The 13,121-nt window shown below is 38.8% G+C and overlaps 1 protein-coding gene across 5 annotated transcripts in view; it reads left to right on the top strand.

The window, feature by feature from the left end:
• The window catches only part of kiaa0586 (KIAA0586 ortholog), a 137,672-nt gene extending 125,764 nt beyond the window's left edge, over positions 1 to 11,908 (top strand). For all 5 annotated transcript variants that reach the window (XM_036593555.1, XM_036593552.1, XM_036593554.1 and 2 more), the window contains 2 exons: positions 3,968 to 4,024; positions 11,321 to 11,908. In XM_036593555.1, coding sequence (XP_036449448.1) covers positions 3,968 to 4,024; positions 11,321 to 11,457 — 194 coding nt within the window. In that variant the 3' untranslated portion in view covers positions 11,458 to 11,908. The remainder of the gene's footprint in view (positions 1 to 3,967; positions 4,025 to 11,320) is intronic.
• The last annotated feature ends 1,213 nt before the right edge of the window (positions 11,909 to 13,121 follow it).

Raw genomic sequence — 13,121 nt, 5'->3', positions numbered from 1 at the left:
GGATATTTCAACAATTGCTAGTTCTCTTTCACTTGCATGGTTCTTTGCTGTGTGCAAGGGTGTGCTGGGGGAGTGTTTGTGAATCATGAAACATCAGAGCAGATGTTTCCAGCTGAGGAAAGACGAACTCACTTAGACCCATTTCACACTTTCACGTTCCGCTGAATTTCAACCATAATACTTTGTGCATGTTTAAACTCACATTTTACTCATTGAGAATGTCACAGAACAGTGGAAATACATTGAGCCAAAGACTTGTTAAACACCTTTGAAGCAGCTCACAGTCATTCAGATGGCTAGCGCAGTGGTCACTTCCTATAGAGTACTCTATCCTTCATTTGTAAGGCTGCTGCTGGGTCCTTTGTAGGACTCTTCTGAATCCCTGCAGTCCACACTGCCTCACTTTCAGTGCCTGTCATCCGCTTTTCTCCCATAAACAGCGTGCACTCTACATTCTCTGCGCAGGAAGTTGCTCAAGTTGTGAGGGCTTCTGCGACTGACAGAAGAACAAAACAGTCAGTATAGAGGATTTTTTTTTTCTGGAGCTTTTTTTGTTCCTCTGGCTGATGTCATGGTCCAGCAGGGGTTTGCTCAGGCGGACGTTTCCACCATAAGCAGGCATGACCGAGGGCTGTCTCCTCTCCGGCCACCATTTTACAGTTGAACAGAGCATGCCTTTTGTTCTCTGAGCCTATTGTGTTCCATGCTTGAAGGATGTTAGAATGTTTTCAGAAGAATTTCTCTCACTCACTCGCTCTGTTCACTCACTTCTTACTCTGCACTCTGCAGTCCGACTGTCTTAGCTGAGATGAGTGGAGTTTGCTTGTTTATGGTTTTGACGTTGGCTTGCGGCAGTGAGAGTGTGAAGGTGAACATGTCTGTCTGTAGCACACCTAGTCATGCCTTTAGGGGAGGTGAAAGGTGAATGTGTGTGTGCATACCCCTCCTTGCACATTTTCTTACTTTTTCAATCCTTAGCTTTAGTCTTTTTTCTTCTCCCTGTGCCAGAGAAACTCTGGTAAGAGATTAGAATATCCCTGATCTTCAGAGATGCTTGTTGCTCTACCTTTTGGTCAAATTCAGAAGAACTTTGACCAAGAGAAAGCAGCATTTTTTGAAGATGCGTATAATTGCAGCGGAATATGGTACAATTACCTAAGATTCTGAAGATGTACCTCTTTTCCTCATTACTCCAAATGTAGTTGATCAGCCAAGACATAGTTGGTGTCATAAATTTGCTTCTTTAGTTTTTCTACAGGAGCTATGAGGCCAGTGTAGCTCAGAAACAATTTAAGCTTATACTTGATCAATAAATATCATGCAATCTACATGCCATAGCAGGCTTGGCTCCTACCATGTTGCAGAACTCCAGGCAGTTGTAGCAGCCATCTTGAAAGTTGTACTTTCTGTCATTTTTATAGACAACAGTAGAAGGGAGCATTATACCAGTTGAATTTATTCATGAGTTTTGTCATACATTATATGCAGATATGCCACAACTAAATGCAGATAATGCGACAGTAAACAGTGCAGAATATGCTAAAGTTATCCCAGTTAACTGAAAGGCTAAGTCAGGGATGACGAAAATGAAAATATAGCGGTCCCTTACCTCTTGCTCTGAGACTGTTCAGAAGGATTGGCCAGTTTCTTGAGGTTTGCCGTTAGCCGAGTATGGTCTAACATGACTTATAATATTTAGCAAATTCCAGGTGTAGGCACTAGTGTTTTGGATGCACTTATGTGACAAATGACTTGAGAAATTCGGATGTGAAACAGCATTTAGTATCATTTTTGTTGAGAAGCTGCTGCATCCATATGTATTTGTGTATAGATTTGTCTATAAGTTGTTTAGTTTTGTTTTTACTATTTTCCACATTACAAATATTTTAATAATGCTTCTTGTTAAAATGTAGGGACATTCCAGAACAACAAGCCACTGTTAACCTACAAAAATTAATCTGCTTAAGCTTCTAAAATAGTTTTATATGAAAATATGTACAACCTCATTTCCAAAAAAGTTTGAACACTGTGCAAAATGTAAATAGAAACAAAATTCAATTATGTGCAAATCATTTAAATCCTATATTTCATTGAAAATAGTACAAAGACAACAAATCAAATGTTGAAACTGCAAAATTGTGTTGTTTTTTGAAAAATACACGCCCATTTTGAATTTGATGCCAACAACACCATCCAAAAAAGTCGGTACGGGGGCGTGTTTACCACTGTGTTTAATCACCTCTTCTTTTAACAACACTCAGTAAGCATTTGGGAACTAAGGAGACCAACTGCTGTAGTTTTGAAAATTAAATGTTTTCCCATTTTTTGCTTAATATAGGATTTCAGCTGCTCAGCAGTTTGGGGTCTCCTTTGTTGTACTTTTCATTTTATAATGTGCCAAATGTTTTCAGTGGTGACAGGTCTGGACTGCAGGCAGGCCAGTTTAGCACCCAGACTCTTTTAATACAGAGCCGTGCTGTTATAATACATGCAGAATGTGGTTTGACAAAAACCCTGAAAAAGATGTCGTCTGGGTGGCATCATATGTTGGCAAAAAATTCAGCATTAATGGTGCCTTCACTGATGTGCCAGTCACCCATAACATGTGCACTAATGCACCCCTATACCATCATGAATACTGGCTTTTGAACTGTGCACTGATAACAAGCTGTGTGGACTTTAACCTGGAGGACACAGCGTCCATGATTTCCAAAAATAAATTCAAGTGTTGATTCATCAGACCACAGTACACTTTTCCACTCCCCCCCTCAGTCCATTTTAAATGAGCTCAGGCCCAGAGAAGTTGGCAGCATTCCTGGATCCTTTTTATATATGGTCTCTTCTTTGCGTTTAAGAGTTTTAAGAGTTGTGGATGCAGCACTGAACTGGTTTCACAGGCAGTGTTTTTCAGAAGTGTTCCTGAGCACATGCAAAGATTTCCTCTAGAGAATCATGTCTGTTTTTAATGCAGTGCCACTTGAGGGCCCAAAGATCATGCCCAGCAAATACTGTTTTTTGGCCTTGTCCCTTGCATACAGAGATTTCTCCAGATTCTTGGAATCTTTTAATGTTATTTACTGTAGATGATGAAAAGCAAAAGTTCTTTGCTATTTTATTTTGAGAAATGTTATTTTTGAATTATTTCATCGTGCAGTCTTTCCCAGAGTGGTGAACCCCTCTTCATATTTACTTCTGAAAGACTCAGCCTCTCTGGGATGCTCATTTTATACCCAATCATGTTATTGACCTGTTGTCAATTAACCACCAGGTGTTTTTTTAAGCATTACGCAACTTTACCAGCCTTTTGTTACCCCGTTCCAACTTTTTTGGAATGTGTTGTTGGCATCAAATTCAAAATGGCGTATATTTTTCAAAAAACAATAGAATTTCTGTTTCAACATTTGATATGTTGTCTTTCATTTTCAGTGAAATATAGGGTTTAAATGATTTGCACATCATTGCATTTTGTTTATATTTACATTTTTCACAGCATCCCAACTTTTTTGTAAATGGGGTTGTATACTTAAATACACTATGCTCTAATACGTACTGAAACCATCAAACCTTTTAGCCATGCCATATAAATATACACAGTTTTGGCCATACCATCAACTTCTAGAAAACCGCATAAGCAAGTCTGTTCAACATGGTTTGAGACAAGTGTGTAACGTCTTTGCAATTTGTGAGATGCTGATTGGTGGGGTATACGCTTCCATTATTTGTTAACTACTTTAACATCTAGTGCAGTAGCTCCAGGGCAAAACTAAAGAAGCAGACTTTAGATACTAAACATGTCTCGCCTGATTGACTGCATTTAAGTTCAGGAAAAGTTGTTTAATTTTAATATTTTCCAGGCTGTTCCTTTAAAGCAGTGTGTCCATGTGTAACAAAAATAAATGTTATTTCATTGTTTTAACTGCGTCAGCAATTTAACTTGTTTATCTTTTGTCTGTTTATCTTTTCTCAGAATCACTCAGCCAGAGAAGAAGCTCGAATGACACAGATGCTTTCTTTGAGAACATGGGTAAAGGTATTTTCTAAATAGTTTGGTATGCGTTGATTGTTTTCACATGTTTTTCCACCAGAAGTCGTTCTAGCAGTGACTTCATCCTCGTTTCATTGTTTCAAGTTAACACGGTGCATATCGTCCTTTTACTGTTCTCACAGCCCTGAGCGCTGCTAAAAAGGTCCATCAAACACCACCCACAGAATAACCTCTAGAAGAACATTGCCAAACAGCCTCATACCTCAGTCCCAACTCCCCCCCTCCTAGCAGCTAGGGAAGAGAGGGGGAGAGGAAAAATAAGACAGAGGAGAGTGAGAGTGGGGTTGGACTCATCTGTCAGCCTGAAAGCTTGGAACAGGGTGGAGAACGCTCTTAAGTGTTTGCAGGTGTCTTTGGAGAGAAGACTATAGAAAACTTTACTTTGTGTGTGTGTGTGTGTGTGTGTGTGTGTGTGTGTGTGTGTGTGTGTGTGTGTCTGTCTGTCAGTGCCTTTACACATACACATTTTCAACACAGTTGCAGACTTGAGTCAGATCTTCCTCTCAAACTCTACCACTTTGGAACATATCCAGATGTTGGTAGTATTTGTCATCCCTTTGAGTCTGCTTTATTCTTAGAGTCTGTTATATTCTGTTGAAATGTTTGGCCACTGCTGCACCTGGCCTCTCTCAACAGTTCATCAAGGTCATCCTGTAGTTAGCTTCTTTGACCTGGGTTATCTTTGTCCCAAGCTTAAGAATTTGAAAGATGAGGATCGCCCTAACCACCTGGCCCTCTGTGTGAAAACTAGGAATGTCCCCCATTTTTACATTGTTACAATGTTTGAAAATGAACACAGATATAATTTTGCTTTACATTGAGCCCAAAACTGATAGCCTGAGACACTGCATAAGATTTTTATTCCAAGCCAGTCAAATTTCTGCGCACTAACAATCAGACTGACCAATCAGAGCTTTGTTGTCATGGTTGCATGTAAGTGTGTGGTCACAATGATGGCATAACAGTTCATCTTGCTTGTGGCAGTGCACAAAAGCTTATATGATAAACAAAGCATTAGAAAAATGCAGACATTAAAGAAAATATATAGAGGACCATAACTGAAAGACTGTAATGACTGAATACCTTAGTACAATATAGCAACTGGTTATAGCTGTAGATCAAGAAGCAAAGAAGCCCTCAACATTGTATCAGATGTGCTTTAACATAGGCAATTCAGTATGCCAAAAAATAGTAGCCTTTTGTATTATGGATAGAGCCATCAAAATATCAGGCTCAGCTCAGTTTTTCAATACTTGCCCGATTAACCTGAATGTGATTTTATTCCAGTCTGTCTGTAAAGCACTTCACAGCCCATCTTGTTTTACTAATTGTATTTAGTTTCATTCTGCATGAATAGTTTGTTTAGTTGTTCCTCCACTACAGCTGCCACTAAAGGCATATGAAGTGTAGGGGTTCAGAATTTGATGTAGTCCTGCTGCCACACACTTCTTCAAAAAAACTGACCAAATGGGATGTATGTCAAATATAATATTGTAAAAAGCTCTGAATTCGATAATTAACAGGTGTGTCCCAATACTTTTGTCCATATAATGAATGTTTTAATGAATTGGTACCAGCTATATTAAGCCTGATCCAATTCTAGTCAGGCTCTCCCATCTCGTTATGCTCTGTTTACAACATAAACAGCGTAAAACTGTTTTAAATGGAAATTAAAACAGTGCTATAGCTACTTGTAATTTGTGTAGAGCTGACAGCTGTGGTTTGGCAAACTAGCTGGTTAAACTAGTAAAAGTTTAAAAGTAAGAGTAAAAATACATTTACAATTGAGAGAAATGAGTTCCTGGTGTATGTTATAGCAGCCTGAAATAGAAACGTAATGTGTTAAAGTATCGTAATTTCAAGCAAGTAGTAATAAGTATCAGTTTAGAGTGTGTTGCTTTGCACATACTGAATATGAAGTGCTTTTGCTGTAATGTTGTAGAATATTTGGCAGTCTAGCACATCACCTTATTGTACTTAAAGTGTGTGCTTTGTGGTTCTTTTGTCTTTAAAAATGCAAATACCTTTTCCAACCGATACTCAAAATTAAATGACATGGCTGACCCAGCTGGTTAAAACTAATTTCCATCTTTGATCCTGTTGGTTTGTGGAGCCTTGGAGATGAGCTTTGATACACGAGTAAGTGGAAAAGGCTGTAAAAATAGTGAACCCCTTTTCATTTCGGTATGAACAGAAGAGGGATAGAATGACATGACGTCTGAAATGAATGCGCTAAAGGCAAGCCTGCTCTGGATGCTTCCGATTCAGGTAATTCACATTCGTGCTGTTGTTGAAGTTAAGGATGACTTTAACCACTAACATCAACATCACAACATTGGATCATATGAAAAGCACGTATCCTTTGATAGTCAGTATTGTGCACCCATCCTGTTTGATGCTGAGAGCGTGCATCGCAGACCTTGAGTGCTTAGGAGAAAATTTGTTGTTTGAAGGTATACCATGTCACATCTTTGATCTTGCCGTTACCAGATTTCAAATGAAGTGCCGCTGCATGTTGAACTATATTTGCACTGCCACTTCAAAGCCTGTCCTTGAGTTTCATTGCAGCTGGAAGGGCATGGGAACAAATTTAACACTGTGCTTGCCAAGTATTTCCTGTTGAGAAACGTTTCCTCATCTCCAGACAGGAGCTTATCCTGATAAGTGGGACAGGAAGCTCATGGAGCAGCTCACTCTCCTATTAAATACTTCACTGAATAGAACTCCTGTCTTATCTTTCATTAATAGTTGAACAGCAGGGGGTGGGATGTGCCTGTTTAGGGGCAAGCAGCATCTTGAACTGATAACTTGACATGTGCAAGACCCAAATTGCTGAGGCATCAATAAAGAATGGAGCTTTTAGTGTGTATCACTTTTGGAAACAGCAGTTCCACAGGACATTTCAGTGGGTTAATTGTATTGGCCTCTATGTCATCTTTCGTGTGTGTCATAGGGAAAAGACAAATGATTTTAGCCATCAAAGTTTTATGCATGTTTGGCTTGTAGGTAAAGGTCTAACTGAGGAAGTTTGCTTTATTTAGCTTTATTTAGATGTAAAAGTTTGATGCTTGGCACTTCCTTTACATGACCTGACGGGGCACTCACCTCACAAAAGTGCAGAGGCAACAGCCACATTTTAAAGGGTCTATAATTCTACATTTATTTTTATTTTTATTCATAACATATACCAAAAACAGCTGCGATTAATTTTTCCATGAACATTTTCCATCCTCTCTTAGAATTAAACATGCTGGTTTTGGCAATGTGCCTTTAAAATGATCTCTGTTTTGATCAGCTTCCCTGTATTGTGCCACATTCAAAAAACATTTCAGGCTGAAACACTCTTTATAACTTCAGTGTGAATGGGCGGGGCAAAACTGCTAAAGACGGAACAGGTAGATATGAGTAAATGTATTTTATGTACATTTATGTACATTGTGTACAGTGTAGTTTTTGTGACATTCAAAATGGGTAACATTTGCAGCTTAGTGTTCATACCATTCCATTCCATGGACTGTGTGGTATGTTTTGAAACTTAATGTTTACATACTATATCAAACTCTTTTATTTAAAAAAGTGAAATAAATGTGCTTTTTATGATATGGGACATATAAGAGTTGCTAACATTTCATTGTGAAATCTTCCCCAATGATAATGAAATATATTGTTATATCTTGTCATTATATTTTAACAGATGAATCGAATTTATTGCAATATATTGCAACATTTTTTCAAAAGATAATTTTTTGTTTGGCTAAGTTGTATTACTTTTTCTCCTCATTTCTCCTCAAAGCTTTGAGAGTAACATTAATATTAAAATTCTGTTGCCCCTCTGGTATATACAAAGGAAGAAAGAAAACAAATATTTGTTTTTCTCTGTTTCAGAGCCACAGACCCTCATAAGCACTTTCATTATTAGAAAAGCACCAGAGAGTCCATCATAGCATCATTAAAGCCTCTGGTGCCCTCCTCTCTCAGCAGCAGTGTCTGCCTGCTCACTCTAGTCTGGTTGTTTTGGCCATGCAGTTTGGATCCATTCGCACAGCTGTGAATATTTGTTAAGGCCCACATAGAAAGTGAAATCATTGCCTTGGCGCTCTCACTTCAAAGGCTTGGCAGGCCACTAGCAGCCATGGCGGTCTTGAGAGGAGCAGCAGAAAGGGCAGAGTGAGCAAGAGATACAAACAGCTGCCTGGGAAGGAAACCCCTCTTTGAAGCAGTGATACTGAGAAATATTTCCATGTAGTTCTTTCTCCTTCATGCTCCTTACATCAGAAACTCTTCTGGCATCTCTATAAGGTATTTTTTTGTGTACGGTCTTAAAAATAAAGGTACTGAAAGGGTTTTTGGACTGATGCCATTAAAGAACCACCTATGGCTCCCTAAAAAACATTTCAGTGGATGGTTTGTAAAGGAAAACTAGCATTTTTTAACCCAGTCTCTATCTGTCGAATGTGTGCATACAGTCAGTTACTACAGAGTGAATTAGACACTATTTCCTTGTACTGTTTTCCTAAAAGTGTACAGGTTTTCTGTTTTACTGCTGTTTAAAACTGCAGCTATATAAAGAACTATCCATTGAGAAGTTCTTTAGGGAACCGAAGGTGGTTCTTCTGTGGCATCACTCCAAAGAACCGTTTTGGCACCTTTACCTTTATGAGCCTATTCATGAGTATATTTTATTGAATGCTGCTCAGTAGAGCTCATCACTCATCATCACAAGCCTATTTGGGTAAGCATGGCCGAGGGCTGTTTACTTGTATTTTAAGCTTCAAAGAAAGTTGGTTCCACTGGTCGTTCATGCTCGTTCGCTGTATTTAGCTCTCCCTTCTCTCTTTCTCCACTGCAGACAGGCTGCAGTGTTTGTAGGCCGCAGGGTTTCCACACGCGAGACTGGGCTGATCTTTGTCCATCTGCTCAGCACAAACAGGTCTGGCTGTGTTCAGCCTATGGATGTTGTGCTGAAACCAAGCAGAGAGGCTAAAGGCAAAAGGGGTCCTGGAGCTCTTGAAGCCCCGTCTCAGTCGGTATCAGAGCTGAAGGCACAGATCTGGATTTTTTTGTTTCAGCTTTTAACCACTTGTTGTTCAATTGCAAAAGTCCCACCTCCCTTAGTTACTGTAGCTATGCCCATCAAACCAGCTCAGGCCACCTGGTAGTGTCCATAGCTCTTGCGCTAACCATTTAAAACGTTCAGTATCTTAAAGGGAAATTTAGAAACACACGCATTTCACTATTCAAAATGGCTTTACAGAATGTTCAATGAAGACTAGGCGTTACATGACTATTAATTTTTACTAGTCGACTAGTCGTCATTACCACTTTAAAAAAACATAAGTGCAAATAGGAGCTGGGGTGGCAGATACTGTGGTGTGAGGTGTGCACTACAGACGTCTCAGCCTCAAGCACGCAAATTTTTTATCAAGCTAAATGCTAGTGGCAAGCAGTTGCATCTCTACTCACTAAGAAGCTTTCAGAGCAAGGTACAGATATAGTCACTGGATACTTTGATGATATCTCATTTTCTGAAGTGGTGTTGCTGTGTTGTCTGAATGTTATTGCAGCGTTTGCAGTTGTATTAATGCAGTTACACAATACGAAGAGTGTTCTGCCAGCATTGGCAACAGACAAAAGATCCTGTGTAATCCAAACTGAAATTGAAACCGCATCATACTCCGCTGAGAGTCATATCACTGTCTCATGTTGTTTTTATTGATGACTTCATATCAGTTCTTTAAACCTTTGTTTTTGAATTAGTGTGTTATTGATAATACTTGGAATAAAATGCATTTATTAATCCAGGCGCCAGTTTGCTTTGAACAGCACCCAGTACTGCCATGCAGACATTTTTCATTCTGCCAGAAGCAACTCTACACCATGTGATGCATTGAATTTACTTGTATAAAAAGTATTATGTCAGCACCACCTTGTCTTTGAGTTTACTTACTTTTGGCAGTAAGTGATGATGTAATATAATTTATTCATATGGAAATTTAAGTCCACATTTGATATGAAGTAAATTAACTACCTTACTGTATTCAGTTTTCAGTGCGAGGCCTTATACTGTAATTCACTGTACCTCATGAAGCTCTAAAAAGCTGTAATGCTGTTCTAAAGCTGTAAGGAGCCTGTTTTTGGACTGTGAAGCGCTGTGTAGCTGTCTCTGCGTGATTCAGCTCCACCACAGGCTGTGCTGCCAGAGCTGATCAGTGTGAGTGTGTAGCAGGGCAGGCAGGAGGTGGCGTCTCTCTGGGCTCTCCTCTCCAGCTCCTATACGCCCCATTGATCAGGCTAAGTGCCTGCATGGCCTCCGGCTCCTGCCTCCTCCAAGCACCGGACGCTGACTGATGCCTGTTTGTTTTGCCACTTGAAAGAGTCGTTGTAAGGCTTACGTAACGGGGTGTAAAGTTGTTAAAGCAGGTGCCATTAACAGCCATAAAGTTGTGTTTGGTGAGGTAATACTGGATAAACTGCAGTACAGTAATTGTTTTTTAGAATATTTAAATAAATAACATAGTTATAAATAGGGATGTCCTGAAATAGAATTTTTAGGCTGATAACAATAACTGATCATTTTACTTTTCCAGGTTTTAAAACAATTTCATTCTCATACTTAATATATGAATTTCAGTGAAGGTAAATGTTGAATAGTTGATTGATAATTTACACGGCTGTGACATAAGTCAGACATGATGGTTATTTAAAGGAATATAGTCCAAAGAATATGAGAAAAAGTAAAAAAATATTTTGTTATATGATCTCCTCTTCCATGGTTACATTTCCATTTTTGTACCATCAATTAGGCCTATCTACAAGCAATACTTTGCCTGGGAAGACCCTAGTTTGCTAATGCTAGCTGCCACATATTCTTTATATTAGTCATTCAAATTACTTACCATTAAATAAAAGTTGTTCACTTTTCAGGAGACATTTCTGGGGTAATTATGCATAAAATAATCCACTTGCATAAGGAAGGGGAAAGTCCAAGGAACCTAACTGAAATACAAAAGTTTCTTCCTGACAGGAATTGACCAACTTCTAAACCAACTTCTAAAATTTAACTTTGGAGATGTGGAAAAATACCCCTGCAGATGTCTTAGAAAAACTGAAAACAAGTCTCCCTATTAATATACTATACATCAAAGCTTAATCTCATAATGCAATCATTTAACATGTCAAGGCACCCCAGAAACAGGTATCTTAATGCTGTTTATTGTGCCACTGAACACAGCATAAAGTACATTATGAAATAGCTTCTGTCTGTTTATCCCACAGGAGCTGAGGTTTCTCCACATGCAGGAGGAGGTGTGGGGCTTATGTCAGTCAGGCTGCCATCAGTTCAGAAGGACAATCACTCACCCAGTATCAGCACTGTAGAGGGAGACTCAGACTCGGCCAATGACGTGTTCTAGTACTCGTCTCCAGCATTGAGACAAGTAGCTGCAGGGCAGAGAGGATCAAGGAGCTCTGGGACCGCACTGAATTATTCATTTACATCCCTGTGCCTTGTGAAGGGACTGAATGATACGTCTCATGGTTAGTGTGAGCAGGAGCTCTTGCTCAAGGGTTCTGCCTTATCACCTTCAGGCACACAGAGTGACCTCACACTTGACAGCATCTGACATCTACCCGACTTGTGATCTTACACCATTCAAGCCAGTTGTAGTGGTTCAAGTGTGTTAAAGACCATGTAATAAAGCATAAATGAGTAACTGTGTTGCCCGACTGTGATTTATAATTTTTATTACTAATAAATATTTTATCACAAAACTTCAGTGGTTCATTTCAATATCTGTCTGTTTCCTAGAATCCTTTGTTATTTTAGGCTTTTTTTCTATCATATTCATATTTAGTTAGATATGATCGGCCCTAACAGAAATAGCTGTGTCAGGCGGAAGTTTATCTTGGTTCTTAGACACGTGGCTGCATGATGCAGTATTCTGTTATGGTAATGGCATTGCAGGACATTACTTTATGAGATTGAGTTTCACCTCATTAGTGCCAGACCGCTGTTCCTTTAGAGAAAACAGGAGAGTCTATCAGATGCAGTGTACGGAAGTGATGATGCCTGTCTAATGAGCATCCTGTTTACTTTCCAGCAGCCCAGCCAAGATAAAGAGAGCCTAAAGCCTGCGCTCCCTGACCATGCTGAACAACAAAGTGCAAATCCTGAATCATCTCAGGTTCAGCAGAACGTGTATGAAGGTCAGCTAAAAAAGCAATACAGTTAAGTAGAGTTCAACCCCTTGGACACTAGACTTGTTATTCAGTTATTAATCATAAGGCTTAGTCTTCAGTAATCACTATGAAAATAATACTTAAGTTAGATAGTTATGATTGTAGGGAATTGATGTATGTACCAGTCTACAGGCTTTTAGGCTTTTAGGGAATCACTATTACTTTATTAACGTTTAGAAAGTTTTCAGCTACTTTCATTTTACTGCTCCTAGTGTGCTGAGTGCCTTCAGAAAACAGTTTAAATCAGATAATAGGGTGTGAATCACTAAAACATACAAACTGTCATTACTCTACAGAAAATCTAATGCATTACATTTATTTTTGAACCGATTTCTGTATATTATGTATTAGGGCTGTCAAAGCTAGCACAATAAATTATCAACTAACTTTTAAGATGATGTTAACAAATTTTCTTAGTTTGACCCCTCAAACCATCTGTAGAGGTGCAGGCTGAAACTCTCATTCAAATGTACCTTTTACATGGCTTTTAAAGCAGTACCTTCAGCAGACATTGCTGGACAGTGCTTTGAACCAATGGAAATCACATGATTGTTATGTTCAGGGTATTGTGAACCTTGCGTTCACACGATGGAAATAATGCTATTTAATCAATGACAGTATTAAATACATTCTCATTGAGCTCATTTTGTCCACTCTTATAACAAAATGCACTGCCTTTTAGATGAAAAAAATTGTTCTTTAGGCAAATAGTTCTTAAGACAAAGGTCATTAATCATGATTAACTACACAAAATAATGTGATCACAATAATTCATTATAATCTTGTGATCACATTATAATTTGACAGCCCTATTGTATGCATTTTTATGCATTTTAGT

Source organism: Colossoma macropomum, unplaced genomic scaffold, assembly GCF_904425465.1.
Source record: "Colossoma macropomum unplaced genomic scaffold, Colossoma_macropomum, whole genome shotgun sequence".
Taxonomy (NCBI): domain Eukaryota; kingdom Metazoa; phylum Chordata; class Actinopteri; order Characiformes; family Serrasalmidae; genus Colossoma; species Colossoma macropomum.
The sequence above is the reverse complement of the archived record's forward strand: the minus strand, read 5'-3'. Positions and strand labels throughout refer to the sequence as shown.